A 19,235-nucleotide genomic window follows, 5' to 3' on the forward strand; every position below is an offset into this window, starting at 1 on the left:
TAAATTAATCCTCATCAAGTAACTAAGGTTTTCTTTTTACATAATCTTGATATTATTTATCAAGTTAACCTCGTATTCACAATCAACATGAGATAGTTGAAATGTAGCACGAATATCAATTAAATATAATAAATTGTTAATATATTTGTCATCTCCCAGGGACTGTCAACCTTGTCTACTTGTATCTTTAGCACAGTGGTTGGGACATATGCTTTAAATTTACTTAAGAAAATATGTAGAAACCCAATGGAATTGCATGTTGACTCTGAGAGGGGAGAGGGAAGAGGGGAGGGAAAGAAAATGAATCATGTAAACATGGCAAAATATTTCCAAAAAAAAAAAAAAAAGAGAGAGAGAACATATGTAGAGGGCAGCTGGGTAAAACAGCAGATAGAGCTCTAGGACTTGAGTTGGGAGGACCTGCGTTCAAATTTGGCCTCAGATACTCTCTAACTGTGTGATCCTGGGTAAGTCACTTAATCCTGATTGCCTAGCCCTTGTCACTCTGTCTTAGAATTAATACTAAGACAGAAGGTAAAGGTTTTTTTTTTTTTTAAGGACCATATGCAAATCATATCAAACAATTTCAATGTATTAGTTTTTATCTTCAAACTCCTAATGTGGGTAAAGGTTCCTCAATGAGAATAGTACAAAGGGAACATTGCCTAATCAGTGACTAGGATGGGCCATCTGTTCCAAACTATTAACCCCATTATTAGTGTCCTTTTTGAAAATGTTCATATTCCTGATGTGGATTTCATGAGCATTTATCAGATTCAGTTATTGATTAAGATCCTCATCTGGATTCAGTTGCTAGTAACCAGGGTAGGAAAACAAAGAGTTTAGGAAGCATGACAGAAAAAGGAATTAGGAGACTTCCACAATCCAAAGAGCAACTTTACACATGGAACAATTTTCCTCTGTCATCAATCCAACTTCTCCAATGCTAATCCAACTTGCATGAAGCAAATCCCTGGTCTGGTGGGGCTTAGACAGGAGGGGCAGGTCTAGAGATGTTTTTTTAAAATTTAATGATAGAAGGGAATTCAGATATTATGAGATAGGATCAGCTTTTAGAACTAGAAGAGATCTCAGAAGCCATAGAGCCCAATGCCTTCTTTTTATAGGATAGAAAACCTAGGCCCAGGAAAGTTAAGTGATTTGTCTAAGGCTAATACAGGTAGTAAGTTGTAGATAGATGGACAAAGAGATGGATGGATGGATGGATGGATAGATACCCAGAAGAACAGAGCACTTAGTAAGCCCTTATAATGTGCCAGGCACTGTGCTAAGTGCTGGGAAAACAAATACCAAGCAGACTGGACAGTCCCTGTCCTCCTAAATTCATATCCTAATGGGTAACAGCAGTACATAAAGGGGAGCTGGAAAGTTGGGGGTGGGGAAAGGGAAAAACAGCCACTTAAACTCAGGTCCTTTGATTACAAATTTAGCACTCTTTTGTCATGGTTGAATTTTTCCTTATCTTGACTGAAAGCCTGGGAAAACAGAAATGGGAGGTTAAGTTCACCCAATAGGTCACAATTCAACCTTCATGAGAATAAAGGAACATGATAGAAAATGAGCTGAGAGAGAAACATCAGGGCTATACACTGTTGGTGGAGCTATGAACTGATACAACCATTTTGGAGAGGAATTTGGAACCTATATAAAACTATAAAACCAGAAATACCGTATTGAATCTGTATCCTAAAGAGATCAAAGATAGGGGAAAAGGACCTAGTTGTAACAAAATATTATAGCAGCTCTTCTTTGTGATGGTAAAGAATTGAAAACTAAAGGGATGTCCATCAACGGAGAATGGCCAAACCAGTTGTGCCATATGATATTGATGGAATACTATTGTGTCATTAGAAATGACAAGTAAGAGGACCACAAGAAACTTGGAAAGACTTATATGAATTGATTCAAAGCGAAATGAGTAGAACAAGGAGAATATTTTGCACAGTAACAGCAATAAAGTATGATGATCAACTGTGAATGACTTAACATATTAGAAATGTAAAGATCCAGGACCAGTCCAAGGGGCTCATGATGAAAAAGGCTCTCCACTGCTATAGAAGGAAGGGGCAAAGTCTGAATTCAGATTGAAGCATACCCTTTTTTACTTTATTTTTTCTGTGAATTTTTCTCTAATGGAAGCAATATGTGTCTTCTTTCATAGCATGATGAACATGGAAATATGTATTGTATGATAAAACACATACCATCTATATCATATTACCTGCCTTCTTGGGGAAGGGGGAGGAGAGAGGAGGGAGACAACATGGATTGCAAAATATCAGAGAACTGTAAATTGTACTTATATATAATTTGGAAATTGTACTTATATATAATTTGGAAAAAGAAAAAAAAGATGAGGGCTACAGAATATTTCTGGGATAGCTAGGAGAAAGGAAGGGGAATGGGGAGAAGCTGCTCTGAGATCTCTTTCCAGATGTTAATTTGTGATTCTGTGCCTGGAAGTATTCTTAGCTGGAGCTTTTTTCAGAAACTTCTGGCTGACAGGTGCACTAGCTTCCAGGTGTTGGAATTCTGGATAAATATTAGGGTCTGTGCCTAGGGCAGCCTGAGCCCCAGGCTCTGCAGGATGTTTTGGAGAGAAGAAAGTGAATCTGATCAACTGTTCCTTCTAGCAGAAGAGGAAGAAGTTGTTCTTTCCAAAATAGCACTCCCCTGCTGGGAATTCATTCTTCTAACTCTATTCTGATTTGGTATTAAATGTAGGGAGAGTAGATTGAAGGTATATTTTAAGGTACTGTGAGTGAGGGGCTCTGGAGACAGATTTAGGTTTGATATAAAGAGAGCTTTTCTAACAATTTGAATTATTTTCAATCCAAGGAAAATGGCAAATGTGGGAGGAGATGTGGGATAATCAGACCATAAATGCAATGTTGGAGTTGTGAATGGATCTGACCATTCTGGAGAACAATTTGGAAATTGGCCTGAAAGGCTATAAAACTGTACATACTCTTTAATTCAGCAATTCTACAGTTCTACAATCTGGATTCCAGAGATTAAAAGAAAGAAAGAAAGAAAGAAAGAAAGAAAGAAAGAAAGAAAGAAAGAAAGAAAGAAAGAAAGAAAGAAAGAAAGAAAGAAAGAAAGAAAGAAAGAAAGAAAAGGATCTATATGTACAAAAATATTTATAGCAAGGAATAGTGAATCGCTTGATTTCTATAAGAACTGGAAGGACTTCCAGGAACTGATGCGGAATGAAATGAGCAGAACCAGGAGAATATTGTACACAGTAACTGAAACATTATGGGGGCGATCAAATGTAATAGATATTGCTACTAATAAAAATGCAATGATCTAGGACAATGATGAGGGACTTATAGGAAAGAACACTATCCACATCTAGAGAAAGAACTGTGGGACTAGAAACAGAAGAAAAACATGATTTATCACTTGTTTATGTGGGTATTGTATCTCTAATTTAACTGGGGACCTGGAGGTCCTTTTGCCATGGAGACGTGAAAAGATATACCAGCCCATAGTGACAGGAAGTAGAAACCAGAGAGACAGGAAGTGAGGTAAGAAGGGGATATAAAAGGCAAGGGCAGCTTACCTGGAGTTAGGAAGACTCACATTCAAATCTAACTTTAAATACTTACTAGCTGTGTAACCTTGGGAAAGTCACTTAACCAATATCTGCCTCAGTTTTTTCATCTGTAAAATGGTAAAAATAATGGCACTTACCTCCCAGGGTTGTTGTGAGTATAAAATGAATTAATATTTGGTAAGTGTTCCGCAAGCCATAAGTTACTATAGAAATACTAGCTATTACTATTATTCAAGGGTAAAACTTATTTTAGACACAGTAACATTGACCAAATTATTGGGTAGGTAGGTAGGATTTATAATCTATATTGGTGGAAAGAATACCACAGTGAGGTGAAGTCAAGATGGCAGAATGAAACAAGCAAGTTTGCTAAGCTCTCCTAATCTATTTCTTTAAACAACTTTAAAAAGGCATCAAATTTAATTCTGAGCACGTTAATTAAAAAAAAAAACATCATAGTTAAATAATTTTTTAGCTCAGGGCATCTTAGTAGGACAGAAAAAGAAGTCCTTGGACAGTAGCTGGAAGGTGACCTGCAGCATGGTGCTTGGAGGTAGTGGTGGTGGCAGTAATAGCCAGCAGTAGTGGCAGCACCAGAAATTTAAATAGAATGAAGACCTGGTCAGAAAGAGACTCTAAGTAGTCTCTTGAGCTAGCACTGGGCATAGGATCAGGTGATGTTTGACAGCTCAATTGTCCAGTACCTGGTTCCAGGAGAGGAACAGCTGCAGAAATAAGGTAGCAGAGCCCCTACCTGGGAAAGGACTAGAAAACCAAACAGGAGGGCAGTGGCCAAACTAAACCCAGGATCACACCATTTTGGAGGCACTGAAAACCTATAAGCCCCCAGACCTAACTGTGAAAATAGTAGACATAAAAGCTTGAAGCTCAGGTCAGTCATATGCCCCTCTCCCAAAAATGAGCAGAGCCCAATTTAAACAAGTTCCAAAGTCAAGAAATAGGCTGGAAAAATAAGCAAACGACAACAAAAATGAATCTGACCACAAAAAGTTACAATTGTGATAGGGAAGGAAACAAACTCAGAAAACAATGACAAAAACATTTATAAACAAAGCCTTGGAGAAAAATTAAGATTGGACATAAGCCCAACAAGAATTCCTAAAAGAGCTAAAGAAAGAGATTTTCAAATGATTTAAAAAATCAAATAAGATAGAGGAAAAATTGGGAAAAGAAAAGACAACAATGTAAGAAATTATGAAGAGAATTAACCATTTGGTAAAAGAGGCAGAGAAAATACTGAAAGCAATAGCATAATACAATGATAGAATTGAAGATCTTGGAAATTTTAAAGTCTAAGAGAAGAAAAAGCTGAAGGATTATAGTATTTAAATTCAGTGATGCTTCATTGTAATGATGTTCTTTAGTCAGTGTCACAGGTCCATTTTAAATGATGAAGTTCTCATATATTAGCAACTCAATTCCTTTGGATAGTGTCCAAAATGAAACTCTCACTAAACTGAATTTTTCATGACAAATAAATAGTACATTATGGTGAATGTTCAGTGAACATAAGAGCTCATCATAGAATATGGTGGCTGGATATTCTCTACTTTGAAGATGTAACAAGAACTACTTTAAAACTGAAGAAAGAGGAAGATAAATTTAGCTTTAAGGGAGGTCAGCTGTAGTGGATTAGTTATAAGGAAGAATTTCCTGACTGTGAAATTTGTTAAGAAGTAGAATGGGCTGAGGAAAGCCTTGGTATCTCTGACACCAGTAGCTTTAAAAAGGATAACCTTTCATCTGTCCGGGAAGATTTAGGTAGAGATTCCTCTCTAAAGGCAAGGGGCTAAATTATTGTAGTATCTTCTAACCCTGAGATTTTACCTCTATGTATACAGTGATTATATTTCTTTTTTTCTTTTATATTTTTAATTTACTTTTTACTAATTACATTTAATAACAATTTTCCACACAGGTTTTCCTAAGTTATATGATCGAATTTATCTCCCTCCCTCTCTACCCTTTTCCCTCCTGGTGCTGGCAGGCAATTCAATCTGGGTTACACATGAATTATTATGTAAAATATATTTCTATATACTATTCATTTTTATGAGTGATTAATCTTATAAAACCAAAACCCCCAAATATAAACTCAAATAAACAATTGAAAAATCTCATGCTTTCATCTGCATTTCTGACTCCAACAGTTCTTTCTCTGGAAGTGGGTGGCATTCTTTGTCAAAAGTCCCTCAGAATTGTCCTAGATCATTGTATTGCCACTAATAGCTAAGTCTATCATGGTGATTATATATCTAAGACATTTTCAGGGACTGGGGCCATTATCAATTGACCAACCAATACTCACTCAGCTTTAATTGTGTGACTTGCATTGTACTAGTTACTCTGGGGATACAAAAATAAATGCTTGTTCATTGAGAAGAAATATAATTGATAAATTTTAAAACGAAAGACTATATACAGAGGAAAAAGTAAGACAATAATTATTTGGACAAATCTTCATGATTAACCTTTGAGGTGAGATGGGTTTTGATAGGAGGGGAGAATGGGGGGTGAGGGATATTCCAGTTAAGAGTAGTAGAATGAGCAAAAAGGAAGGAGAGAATGAATATGTGATGCCAGGGGATCAGTTAGGAGAGTAGTCTGATTGGCTCACATTTATGCTAAAGTAGAGAGAATTAAGAAAGGGTGCATGTTGACAGATAAAACTGTAAAGGACCACACATCAAAAGAAAAAAAAATGGGCTTCAAAATCCCAGATCCTAATATGTATGCTCAGCAATCAATAACAATTCAATAATTAAATAAAAAACCCAGTTATCAACCATTTAAATAACAGTTTTCCTCAAGAGTTCTGGCATCTCCCCTTGTGTACTTTGTATACATGCCAAATTAGAGAGAACGCAAAAACAAAACTTGATAAAAGGAATGTCATTTTCTACAAAAGAAGTTAATTTGAAGTGATTTCTGCTACCAAATAGGCATTTTTTTTTCTTCTGTAGGCAAAATAAAAATATCATAGTGACTTCAAATTGGGTCCTAGCCTCATGTTGCCATTTCCCAATCAGATTAGAGCCCTAGTCAATCATCACCCCCGATAGTCTACACAGACCACTATATTTCATTGATAGAGTTATAGGGACATTCCATCCCAGTATCAGATACCTAGATAATATGGCCTCAGGTTTAAAGTCAGGAAAGTCCCTTTCCCATCTCTTTATATCTATAGTCTTAATGAGGAACACTATATAGCATATGACAAATGAGTATAAAGGAAGTTCAGATGAAGAAATACTATCCTATGCTCTTCAATCACTATCTTTGATATTAGAGGGCATTTTCAAATCTGTGTAATTACACACACAATTTGAAGCATAAACACTAAAGATCATGCACACTAATATGTAAATATTCAGTAGCACCCCCTTGGGGATCACTCCCCCAGGTGCACTTATAATAGCTGGCTGAATCTCTACAGGAGTAACTACAACTTTAAGTCCTGGGAGATAACCATGTGGGTGATTACTTCTGGGTCAATCAGCCAGTAGATTCAATTAGCTCTTTCAAAACATATTTGCTCAAATGGAATATCAAGAATAAGAATTACAGGGGTAACTAGGTGGCTCAATGAATAGAATGCTTAGCCTGGAGATGAGAGGTCCTGGGTTCAAATTTGACTTAAGATCCTTCTTAACTGTGTGACCCTGGACAAGTCACTTAACCCCAATTACCTAGCTCTTAGTGCTCTTCTGCTTTGGAACTGATATTTGGTGTCAAATCTAAGATGGATGGTAAGGGTTAAAAAAAAATACTTACAAAATATCTCCCCCCCCCCCCCCCCCCCAACCTGAGGCATATCCTCAAACAGAGCCAATTCAGGACCAGGGAATAAATGAGTCAACCCACATAGGAACCACATGTGATCAAGACCACTACTGAAACTAACTTTCTTTCCCTTTCTTCCTTTCTTCCTTTCTTTCTTCCTTTCTTCCTTTCTTCCTTTCTTCCTTCCTTCCTTTCTTCCTTTCTTTCTTTCTTTCTTTCTTTCTTTCTTTCTTTCTTTCTTTCTTTCTTTCTTTCTTTCTTTCTTTCTTTCTTTCTTTCTTTCTTTCTTTCTTTCTTTTTTTCTTTCTTTCTTTCTTTCTTTCTTTCTTTCTTTCTTTCTTTCTTTCTTTCTTTCTTTCTTTCCTTCCTTCCTTCCTTCCTTCCTTCCTTCCTTCCTTCCTTCCTTCCTTCCTTCCTTCCTTCCTTCCTTCCTTCCTTCCTTCCTTCCCTCTCTCTCTCTCTCTCTCTCTCTCTCTCTCTCTCTCTCTCTCTCTCTCTCTCTCTCTCTTTCTCTCTCTCTCTCCTCTTTCTAGGGTCCTTACAAAGTTCACTGCAAAATGAGGTGTCAGTATTACTGATGATGAATCACTACTCCCCAAAAGGCACTGACCACATCTCAGCTAGCTAGGCGGGGCTTACTCATTACAGGCCACCATATATCTTTCAGATGGATCCATCTATTACAAGGGTGGGACAAGCACAGTGAGTATAACTGATATACTTGCTCCTTACAAGGTCAGGCCAATCCACTGGACACCCTGATCTGTCTCTTTGTGGGCAACTATAGTCTCTATCACCTCCAGACTCAGGCTCAGCTGGGTTTTAGTTGGAATGCTACTGTGCTCCTTTTTAGAAAAAGGGTGATAACTTTGAGGCACTGTAGAAGCCTCCTTAGTTAGCTCTGTTCCCTTAAAGCCACACCTCTGAAGTTTGTCTCTTTCTAGGCAGTCAGTGGGAGGCTAGATATCTACCTTTCCTAGTAGACAATTGTTCCTGGGTTTAAAGCTGAGTTTTCTAATTCATAGGGATCATGCAATTACATTTTTCAGATTCTGGTTGATACAATACAGGGCCAGGGAATAAATGTTGTACAAAATGAGTGGCTGAAGACAAAAGTAGTGGGGAAGTCTAACACATAATAGGAAGCAGGAAAGATAACTGGGGTGGAAATAGTACATTAAGGGGTGTCTTCTCTGAGAGTTCAGTTCTGCCTTCTCTAAAGGAAAGGCATTGGGAGGAGTTTGGTATTCAGCTCTTCAGAGGGGAGGGGAGGCAGAGGGAGGTGATGTCAATCAAGGCTTGAATGAGCAGAACTCACACTGGTGAAAAGGTATTTTGTTCCATGGGGTTGAAATCAGACAGTGATGGTAGAAGAGAGTTTGTGGGTTTGGCTGTTTTACCTTTCCAGTGTTACTTAATTATTTCTTAAAGCTTCAGAGTTGGGGAAATAAAAGTGTGTTTCTACATACTCTTGAAGGTAGGGAGAAAAATAGTAAGTAAGGTATACATAGCTAGGTCTGGATTAGCATGAATGATTAATCCTCTGAAGTGGTTACATTATTTGAATTCATATTTCACACTTCCACTAGGCTGGAACCAATTACAGGCATCCCTTCCACATCTCAACTTTTCCCATCCTGGTTTCAATATATCATGGGTTGGCATAAGAAACTAAATGGGAATTTGTGGGGAGTTTTGTGGAAGCTACAGATGACAATGAAGGCCAGTAGATGACACAGAAAAAGTTTAGAAATTCAGAAATGCATACTTAACATTGACCTTCATAAAACCCAGGACCAAATATTTAACACAAATTCTACAATAAGGCACAGCAAACACCCCATAAAAAAAAAGAAAAAATTCAGACTTCTTCTCTGGTACAAAGTTAGGGCCAAAAATTTTTACACAGATTTTTCAGATCTTTATTTACATAATTATAACTTTAAATGATGTGACCACTTCAAGGGATTCATTATTCACACAATTCTGGACCCAGTGGTAGTTTAACTGGACACAGAAAAAGTCCTTTTACTCCACCTGGGTTTCCTATCCCCCCCCACAGAGGCCATTCTCAATCCTCTCTGCTCTTCTCAAATTTCCTACATTATCCCCAACTCCCACCCTTTGGGTTCAAGACTTAGATTCAATCTTTACTGATTAAACAGACCCATTCAATTCAGAGCTTCCTCTTCATTTTTTCTCTATATCTCAAAGTCCTTTGAAATCATCCCTTATTCTCTTTTCCACCAGGCTATGACTATCCTCTCCTCCTACATATTCTCTCCTCTTTGGGTTTTCATCAACACTGCTATCTCCTGGTTTATCTCCTACCTGTCTGACTGTTCCTTCTCAGTTTCCTTTTCTGGTCTAGCATCTACATCATACCCCCTTATTGGTTAGTAGTATAAAATGCAGTAGTTAGATCTATAGAGACCAGGTCTGTTAGCAAAATTCAATCATTTAAAAAAGAAAAATTGAACCACTTATTAAGTACCTACTGTGTGAGGAACTCTCCATTAGGTACTCTTTGAGAGGCAAAGATTTTCTAAGACATGGTTCATATATATATATATATATTTTTTTTAACTTTTATCTTCTGTCTTAGAATCAAAACAATGTATTGGTTTCAAGGCAGAAGAGTGGTAAAGGTTAGGCAACAGGGGTAACATAGCTAGGAAATGTCTGAGGCCAAATTTGAATCCAGGACCCCAATCCACTGAGCTGCCCAGCTGCCCAAGTCCATGTTTTCTTAAAGCTTATAGTTTTGGTGAGCAATATGCCATATATGAAAAACTCACAGAAAATCATATATAACAAGTGCAACAGGGAAGTGCAAAGTGGGAGGTGAGGTCCTGGAGCAGAGGAGAGGAAGGACATTACCAATTAGGGAAGATGAATGAAGGCTTTCTGTAGGAGTTGATGGATATATTCTAGAGATGAATTATGCACATTTTCTGGATATAATCTAAATAATGGTGTTAAGTTTCATTAAGTGGATGTTGATTTATTCAAAATAATATATAATGAAGCAATCAGAAGCAAACAGGGAGACATATGGATAAGATTTAGAGTCAGTAAGACCTGAATTTGAATTTTCACTCATAACACAATAGCTGTGTGTCCTGAATAAGTCACTTAACTTCTTCCTACTAATTAGTTGTTCCTTCATCTGTAAAATGAGGAGTATAGAGTTGATGGCTTCTAAGGTCCCTTTTGGCTCTACCTCTATGACCCTGTGAACTGCTTAATTTGAAGATTTTCTAATTCCTTGTGTTGTGAACTGAGACCATTATCATTATTGTTGTCCTCATATCATGTATAGATGAGACGGGAACAATTGCTGCATGAGCAATAATTCTTTCTAGACTACATGTCTACAAAGCTGTAGCCCCTCTTTATACAGAGATTGTTGTGTTATGCAGCTCTGTTTCCTGACAGCCAGAGAGTTCTGCTTAATATAAAGCTCCCCGTTGCAGACTGCTGTCTGCCAGAGAGGTGTCCATATCGCTATTTCCCAACAGCCCACAGTTATGAAACAAAATCTGAAGTTGCATTTCTCTGTGCTGTGACATACTCCTTGTTTGTACCTGCTCGGCATGTGGTCCCACCACTTAAGCTAACCATTAAATATGGTATCATTCATGGTCTATATTTGTCCTTCTCAGCAGAGCTGGGTTAAACATATCAGTGCTGTCAAACAGGCTGCTTCCTGGACCTCATTTTTAGTGATTCTGGTTTGCCACTTTCATGTTAGAGCTCTAGCAGACACTGATGGTTCTCAAGAGGGCTAATGTTAAATATCAGGCTCAAGTCTCCCTTTTTAGCTCTTAATTGTAAATTAAAATCTATAGTCGTACATTGAATACCCCTGATGTATGTCATAAATTTGAGGCTTTCTTTTCAACCTGGGAAGGGTATTTAGGTGGAGTGGTAAAGGGGGTTATGCAATCTTTGATCTAACACATTTTTTTTTTAATATCTATCTTCCTCTCCTGGGAACTCTGAAGATAAATGCCTATCAAATACACGTGCAAATGTTTCTCTGAGAATTAAAGATAATGATTGGATGCATTAATGAGGTTAGGAAGGGAGAAGGGAAATGGGTCTTTAAATCTTAGGTTCCATAGATTTTTCTAGATTCTTTTGAAGAGTATAGCAAGGAAAATTATCTTGGTTAGTTTGTTTTTAAAACCTTTACCTTGTGTTTTAGAATCAATACTATGTATTGGTTCCAAGGCAGAAGAGTGGTAAGGGCTAGGCAATGGGGATTAAGTGACTTACACAGGGTCACACAGCTGGGAAGTGTCTGAGGCCATATTTGAACCCAGGACCTCCCATCTCTGGGCCTGACTCTCAATCCGCTGAACTACCCAGCTGTCCCACTTGGTTATAGATCTAAGTATAGAATTAGCTTTCCTGTAGTCAAAAACGTAGACCTTTCCCTTGACATATGACCGTTCTTTCAATTTAATTAAGCTAATTAATTTATCTGCAGCTCATTCCAATTCATACATCAATTACTGTTCTGAAGAACTCAAACATTAGATCCTTTTCATTAGAAATACTCAAAAGAAAATGAATGAGAAAGAGGAAGCATTTTTGTTCTGGATCAGGGATTTTACTTGTGAGGGAGATCCCTGGTGGCAAAACTCTTCTTACAGAGGCGGCAGAGGAGCACCCCCAGAATGTGAAATCCTGGAGAGTTGCCTGGTGTCACTGAAAGGCTAAATCTACTTGCCCAGAGTTACTCGGCTTATCTTTGCAAGAGATGATACTTGAACTCAGAACTTCCTACTGTCCAGAGTAGCTCCCTGTCCTCCAAGCATGGGATATTTAATTTTGTTTTGCTCATAGCGAACAAGTCTATTTTTGCCCAACTCTAGCCTATCTCCATTTCATATAACCTAGTGTTCTCTGAAACTCTATTTATTCAAATGCCTGCAATGAATACTTTTATTAGCTTGCCAGTCTTTCTATGGGGAGATAAATACAAGAAATTCAAATGATCGTTTACATATGAAAACACAGATGTAGCCTCTGGTCCTGATTTGCCCCCAAATTCCCTTATCAGTTAGAAAAATTTGAGACACCCAACACCCTTTATTATTATTCTAGAGATTTCTTACTGCGGCAGAGCCACCTACTGGTGTGCCCATGTATGAACAGGAAGGCTGAATCCTGACACTGGGGCCGACACAGATTTTGGGTTTAGGCTTATCTCTATAAGTTTCTTTCTTTTCTTTTTAAAAACAAAGTATTAAGCTTGTTTTCATTTAGGTCATTCCTCTTAATATCTACTCATAAAGACTTTGTGCTATGGTGCAAGGCCAGCAAGAAATGGGAGACAAGATTTCAGCTTACTCTTACTTTACCTTAAACTGGCCCTTATTTCACCGACTTTGACTTTCTCTGTCCTATGAGTGCAGCAAGAGCTCCAGGAGGGGTGGGTAAAGGTTTGGATCGTGCGAAAATAACCTGAGGAGCATCCAAAGATCCTGAAAAATGGGAAAAATAATCCTACTTAACTGGATCCGGGGGATCTTGCCTTCTAGAAGAGGCCCATATCCATACCACTCTTTTACTTTCCGACAGGTTATTTATAGGGGGAAATCAATTCAGATCTCTATGAACACCTTTAGCCATCTATAAGAGGTACAATTCATAGGCTAGGGAAGATGGGGAATTCATCTGAGTCAAGCATTTGAGCAGCTCTTTTTTTATTGCTTAAAGTTCTGACTGGACCAGAAGTTCCAACAATTGTACAATACATTTGGGGAAAGGAAAATTGGCCATTAGTGGAATAAGTGTGTAGCCGAGACCTTCCATTTAAAGATGCTTCTATGGAAGTTCAGGGGAGTTTTATTAACTATTGGAGCATTCTTAGTGCCCTCGTGGGCGCTCCTTTCATTCAACTGAGTTCATTAACTAACATCATCTATATTTTTTATAACCCACTTTTCATGCTTTCTCAGTGGAGGCTTATTTCCTCCCAAAGCAGGAAAACACACACACACATACACAGCCAGGGAAACATTGCTATATGTTGACTATGGTTTCTCCATGGGAAGAACTAAAGTTTTTCCATATTAAAGCAGATTTTTGCCTATAGTAAGAAGAATGCTGCATCTCACGACTTCTCACAAACGAAATCAATCATAGAACTTTTATAAGGGACTCCTGATTCCCTTCCCCCCCACTACAGCCTAACAAGGCTTTCAAAAGTCTGGCTCTAGCATAGGAGAAGTTTATACAGTGGTCAAGGGGCAAGGGTTAGGGAAGCCAGTTCTAACCATGTGTGGCTTCAGACCCCACATTAACGCTAGTTTATACTGTCAAATTGGCATGAGAAAAACTTTAGTTGCCTAATTTGCTGGTCTCCTGCTATTTTATTTAACCACCACCACTTCAGAGGTCATAGAAAGTGCCCTGACTCTATGAGAGAAAAAAAATAAGTACCATTTACTTTTAAGTCAAGCATTCTTTCTTTTTTCTTTTCTTCCTTCTTTCCCTTTTTTCTTTCCTTCCTCCCCCACTCCTTTCCCTCTTCTTTTTTCCTTCTCTCTCTCTCTTTTTTACTCTCACTTTCTTTCAAAGGTTTTTGAACTTATGTGCTCCTTCCCATAAAGAATTCAGTATGTATGGCATGAGCTAGCAATACCATATACTTCTGGGTCTGTTTTTAGAACCTACAAAATCTTAATGGATCTGAGTAACGGGCAAATGAATGGAAAAAAGTCTACAGTCATTTGTATTTAATATGATGGTGCTAATCCCTTATCAACAGATTATAGGCTTGGTGTTGTTTTTCAACAGACAGAGTGGTTTGGCCATTCACACCCTTTTTTCCAGAACTCTTTGTGATTGGTGGCATAAAGTAGCAAGACCTAATTGTCTAGACTTAGAAGTTGGGTAATAGCTTTTCTCCGTATGAAATTAACCAAATCTTTCAGAAATTAATTTTGATCTCATTAATACTGTGAGTTGAGTGAACTAAATGATGTTGGTAATGACCAAAAAAACCTAACAAAAAATCAGGTTAGCATCATATAGACAGGACTTCCAGTCTATAGGCAAAGCAGGCTATCTCATATGACGTGTTAATGCTACAAAGTCCTCTCTCTTTTGAATTTAAACAATGACCTGGTGGTTGTTGGGTTAAGCTTCTACTTTATCACAAAAGTAGGTCTATACTTAGTCATGCTTATGACCCCTTTTGGTGTTTCCAATGCTAAAGGATAAAGAATCCTAGGGAAGTCAAAAGAGGGAAATCAAAGATCTTGTGGAGCCAGAAAGTGAAATAATTTCATTTGATACCAAAGATACTACAGGGAGACCCAACTTCCACTAACTCAGTTTCTAATCATTTCAGTGAGATTGCATACAAAGTACTTTATTTAATATGCTTTTTGAATTTACATTAACTGCCATTTAGGATAGTCGGGATTTTGAGTATTACCTGAAGAAGATTAAAAAATTCATACATTCTCCAATAGTTTCTTATTGAATCAACTAACTATATCTTTACCATGTAAGCTAGATCACTACTAAGTGAACACATTCTGACAAATGATAGCCTACAATTTAATTTCTTCTCAGTCATGGTTACTGGCTTTTGTTAAATATAACAAATACCTTCTGATCTTTGTTAAATGACTATACTTGCAACTATTATCTAGGTGTCAGTTTAGTATTCAATTCTTGAGGAATGATTGAATAGGGAAAGTAAAATCTTTATAAGCCTACGCATCATTTTGCAGTGTTTTTGCCACACTGAGAAATCATTAGTACTCATAAAACTATCCCTAGGACACTTTTCAGTTCTAACACATCAAAAAGCTTTTAAAGAAGAAATATACTCATAACAATATCGCAAAACTCTGGCCAATTAATTCTTTGAACGATTGGCTAGATTTCTTTTCTCGGACTGAGTTATTATCTGCTTTGCCAAAGCAAAGGCCTAAATACTTTCACCCTCTCCCCATAAACTGCAGAGTTGATATTTACCTCTAGACTTTGTGATGGGCATAAATGACCTAGCATTACTAAGGCTGGTCTGGAATCCATTCAGTTGTCCTTCCGTGGAGGCCGTCCTAGCACACAAAAGAACATTAGAGCTAAAAATGTAAAAACGGAAAGGCTATCAAAAACCTATAGTCTAAATCCTCTGTCTACAAAACTCTTATATAACACTTGTCTTAATGAGGTCCAGAAATAATTGTTTACTTTTATATAAACGTATTCAGGAGGAGGACACAGCATTTATAGTTGATACTTCAGATGTAGGAGACACATAAAACACATGATTGAAGCTAAGAAAATTCAAATATTCACCTGCTCAAACCCTGTGGATTCCTGGGAAACTTTATTCCACCTGATACTCAGCATCCTTTTAATGTATGTATTCTACTTATACTCTATTAATTTACAATGGCTGATGAGTAGCTTTGTGAATGATTTTCCAGTGGTTTCCTGAATGTGTGCTCTATTTTCTCAGCTAGACTATGAGTTCATTTGGAAATATGCAGTTTAATTCTACTCCATTTTTTTATGTAATATGTTCAATAAATATTGTTGAATATCTTTTGAGGGAATTTAAAGAAAAAAAAACTGAAGGAAAACAATGAGGAAAGATATTTGCAAACCTTAAAATATCACATAAACATGCTCTGTGACATGGAACCCTAAAGAGAATAAACTTGCTGCAGATAAAAATGGAGATGCATTTGATACTAACTTTTCCTATCTGACAAAAGCTGAAAATCTCCAAATTCCCCATTCTTTGTTTCATTTGAAAAACAAAGAAACAAACATTTGATTCCTTTTTATAATTATCCCCTCCCCCCAAATGATAGAGGGTATAATGATACAGTGAGAAAAGTTTTCCTTGAATAAATTAAAACTGTGTAATATATTTTTTGTTTAGAAAGGTCATATATATCAATATATATTTAAAGATGTACAAACATATATATATTTATGTAAATAAATATAGGTATGCTTAATTTAAAATTTTTTAAAATAAAAATCACCCCATACATATGGCAAAGTCCTAAAAGAAGAAACAGAAGGAAACAATAACAAAAAGAAGAAAAAGTGCAGAGAAAGATGCTACACAGCTATAGAACCAGCAGCTTGAACTCCAGGTTTCAAATTTGACACTGTCAAGAGATCACTTAAAAATAAATTACATAAAGGTTCTTGTAATCAGAGATGAAATATGATTTCTTCTCAGATGCCTATATAGCATTGTGTGAACTAAAGATCAATCAGAGGTGCATGTATTTAGACTTTATATAAATATATACTTCATTATCTATATGTAATATTCTAGATACTTTATATAATACAGTGATCTCTCACCTATCTCGGGAGTTATGTTCCAGAGACCCCCATGATAGGTGAAAATCTGGAAGTAGCAGGAGAGCAAACAGACTGATGATACAGTCACTGAGCCAATCAGAGCCCAGGATACAGAAACAGAACTGTGGCTGGTCGCCTTTCATCTCATCAGCCAATAGTGTGCTGTGTACAATCTCATGTTGGCAAACTTGCACAAGCGATAGTGCCATACTGCATTTCCATTACAGTATTCATCCACAAAATCCCGTGTAATAGCAAAAACTCAGTGATACAGAATTAGATATATATATATATATTTTTTTTAAACCCACAATACAATACAATGAAGCTGCGATAAGTAAACTGCAATATAGCAAACGATGACTATATATTTATGTACCACATATAACATTCTATTGATATAATATAAAATACATGTATATAACTTATTGATTATATTAATATATAACACATAATATACTATGTTATAATATAATGTATAATATATGTTATACAAATATATACTTCATTATATGAAATATATATTATATGCTATATGTGAAGTTTATTTTTAAAGTATATGTTTATATATAACTATATGCTTTATTATCTATGTATAAATTTTATTTAATGAAAAACATTAAACATCAATTATATAACATTCAACTTATATAAAATTTAAAATAGATGTTATGTACAATGAAACATTTATATAAAGTTATACATAGAATATATTCTATATATAAAATCTATATACTATAAATTTTATTTTATAGATGGATAATAAAGCATATGTTTATATAAAATCTGTATTATCTGAATATGTGTATAATCTTTTGGGTATTGTTAATTTACAATTACTTATAATGATCATTGACACATAGCGTTCTCCTTAGTACTCACTATAAGTTCAAAAGCTTATGGCAGAACAAATTGGACTTTATTGTGTTTGTGCATTGACATAATTCCCAATATAAAAACTAATAATGTAAGAGATTGATCCTAGAGCATTTAAGCCCTGGAATATGATGACAGCAATCTGATATAGAGAGAATAATTGCATGATGTGGTTTTCTGGAGAGTTCTATATGTGGAATATCCTAATAAAATGGAAAAACTGCTATTCACTTAATTTAAATATCCTTTTTTTTGGGGGGGGGGGTTACTGACTTCTTTTATTCTCTCCAGTCACTGGCTTTTGTTATCTCTTGGAAATAAAAAAGCTTAAAGATTGAGATTTATAGATATTTATTTAGATATTATTTAGATGACTTATTTACAGATATTTATTCATTACATATATTTATCAGGACAGTTTATTAAAGACATATTAAGATGGGATAATGAAGTTGATAGCTTCTTCATCACAGAGCAAAGGCTGAAATATGATTATCTAGCTTTTCAGTACTCTCCTGTTGTGGCTCTTGGAAATGGTGTGGGTTTATATGAGACCAAAAGAGTGCTGGTGAGCTATGGGACCAGTTAACCGTTAAGAATTGAAGCTCTAGCAAGAGCTCAGCTGTGGCAGTATTTAATGAAGGCACTTTGCCAACGATGAACTGCTGCAGCTGCCAAAAAGTGTCTGAGAAGGCAGGACGCCCGATTAACCTAGCACTTAGGAACTAAAAAAAAGTGCCTCAGTGTAGCAGCAGATTATGAAAGGGATTCCTATAATAGCCATGTGTTCTGTGACCATTTTTTTTTTGTGCCAGTTACTTTTCTTGGGATTTGGTTGCAGTTATTCCATGTGGATGTACCAATCAGAACAGAAACCACTTTGTCAGTTTCCCACCTATAGTCTCCTCATTTCTTCCACTGATGAGGTTTCTGGACTTAGTTTTCTGATGTCAAAGAAAGGGCTTGACATGAATGTCATTTTGTACTGAGTAGGACTATATAGCTCTTCTGAATATTTCTAAGGTAGTTGGTGTCACCTCTCAAAAGTCTTAATGTCATTTTATATTTTATAATAACCTTAGAAGTATTAATGCTGGGGAGCAGCTGGGTGGCTCAGTGAATTGAGAGTCAGGCCTGGAGACGGGAAGTCCTAGGTTCAAATCTGGCCTTAGACACTTCCCAGCTGTGTGACCCTGGGCAAGTCACTTGACCCCCATTGCCTAGCCCTTACCACTCTTCTGCCTTGGAGCCAATACACAGTATTGACTCCAAGATGGAAGGTAAGGGTTTTATTAAAAAAAAAAAGAAGTATTAATGCTACAAACTTAAAAATCATTGAAAAGTTTATTTTGTTTTCTGTTCCATTTATTTAGTTCTGTGAATTTTAAATAATATTTTAATTTTAGTAATATGGGAACAACCTGCCATTAGCCATTGTATATGCGAAAGTGTCTAGAGGAGGTTCTCTTGCTTGGTCACCTCTGCCATCTGATCTGTCTTAGACTTTTTCTTGTAGGGTCCTGCCAAAACTGTGGTGGTTCAGGGCTAGGATTACAAATGCAATCCTTTCAGTCTTCCTTCAACTGAGCAGCAGCTAATGAACTGATGA

At 36.6% G+C, this 19,235-nt stretch overlaps 1 protein-coding gene across 26 annotated transcripts in view; it reads right to left on the reverse strand.

Moving 5' to 3' along the window:
- The window catches only part of TTLL5 (tubulin tyrosine ligase like 5), a 409,941-nt gene that overhangs the window by 27,712 nt on the left and 362,994 nt on the right, over window positions 1-19,235 (reverse strand). For 19 of the 26 annotated variants that reach the window (XM_056810642.1, XM_056810668.1, XM_056810672.1 and 16 more), the window contains 2 exons: window positions 15,395-15,480; window positions 12,763-12,885 (listed from right to left, as the gene is read on the reverse strand). The exons of 4 other annotated variants lie outside the window; for them this stretch is intronic. In XM_056810642.1, the coding sequence (XP_056666620.1) occupies window positions 12,776-12,885; window positions 15,395-15,480 (196 nt within the window). In that variant the 3' untranslated portion in view covers window positions 12,763-12,775. The remainder of the gene's footprint in view (window positions 1-12,762; window positions 12,886-15,394; window positions 15,481-19,235) is intronic. 3 more of the 26 variants (XM_056810655.1, XM_056810666.1, XM_056810652.1) reach the window with 1 other exon arrangement.

Source organism: Monodelphis domestica, chromosome 1 (genome assembly GCF_027887165.1).
Source record: "Monodelphis domestica isolate mMonDom1 chromosome 1, mMonDom1.pri, whole genome shotgun sequence".
NCBI lineage: Eukaryota > Metazoa > Chordata > Mammalia > Didelphimorphia > Didelphidae > Monodelphis > Monodelphis domestica.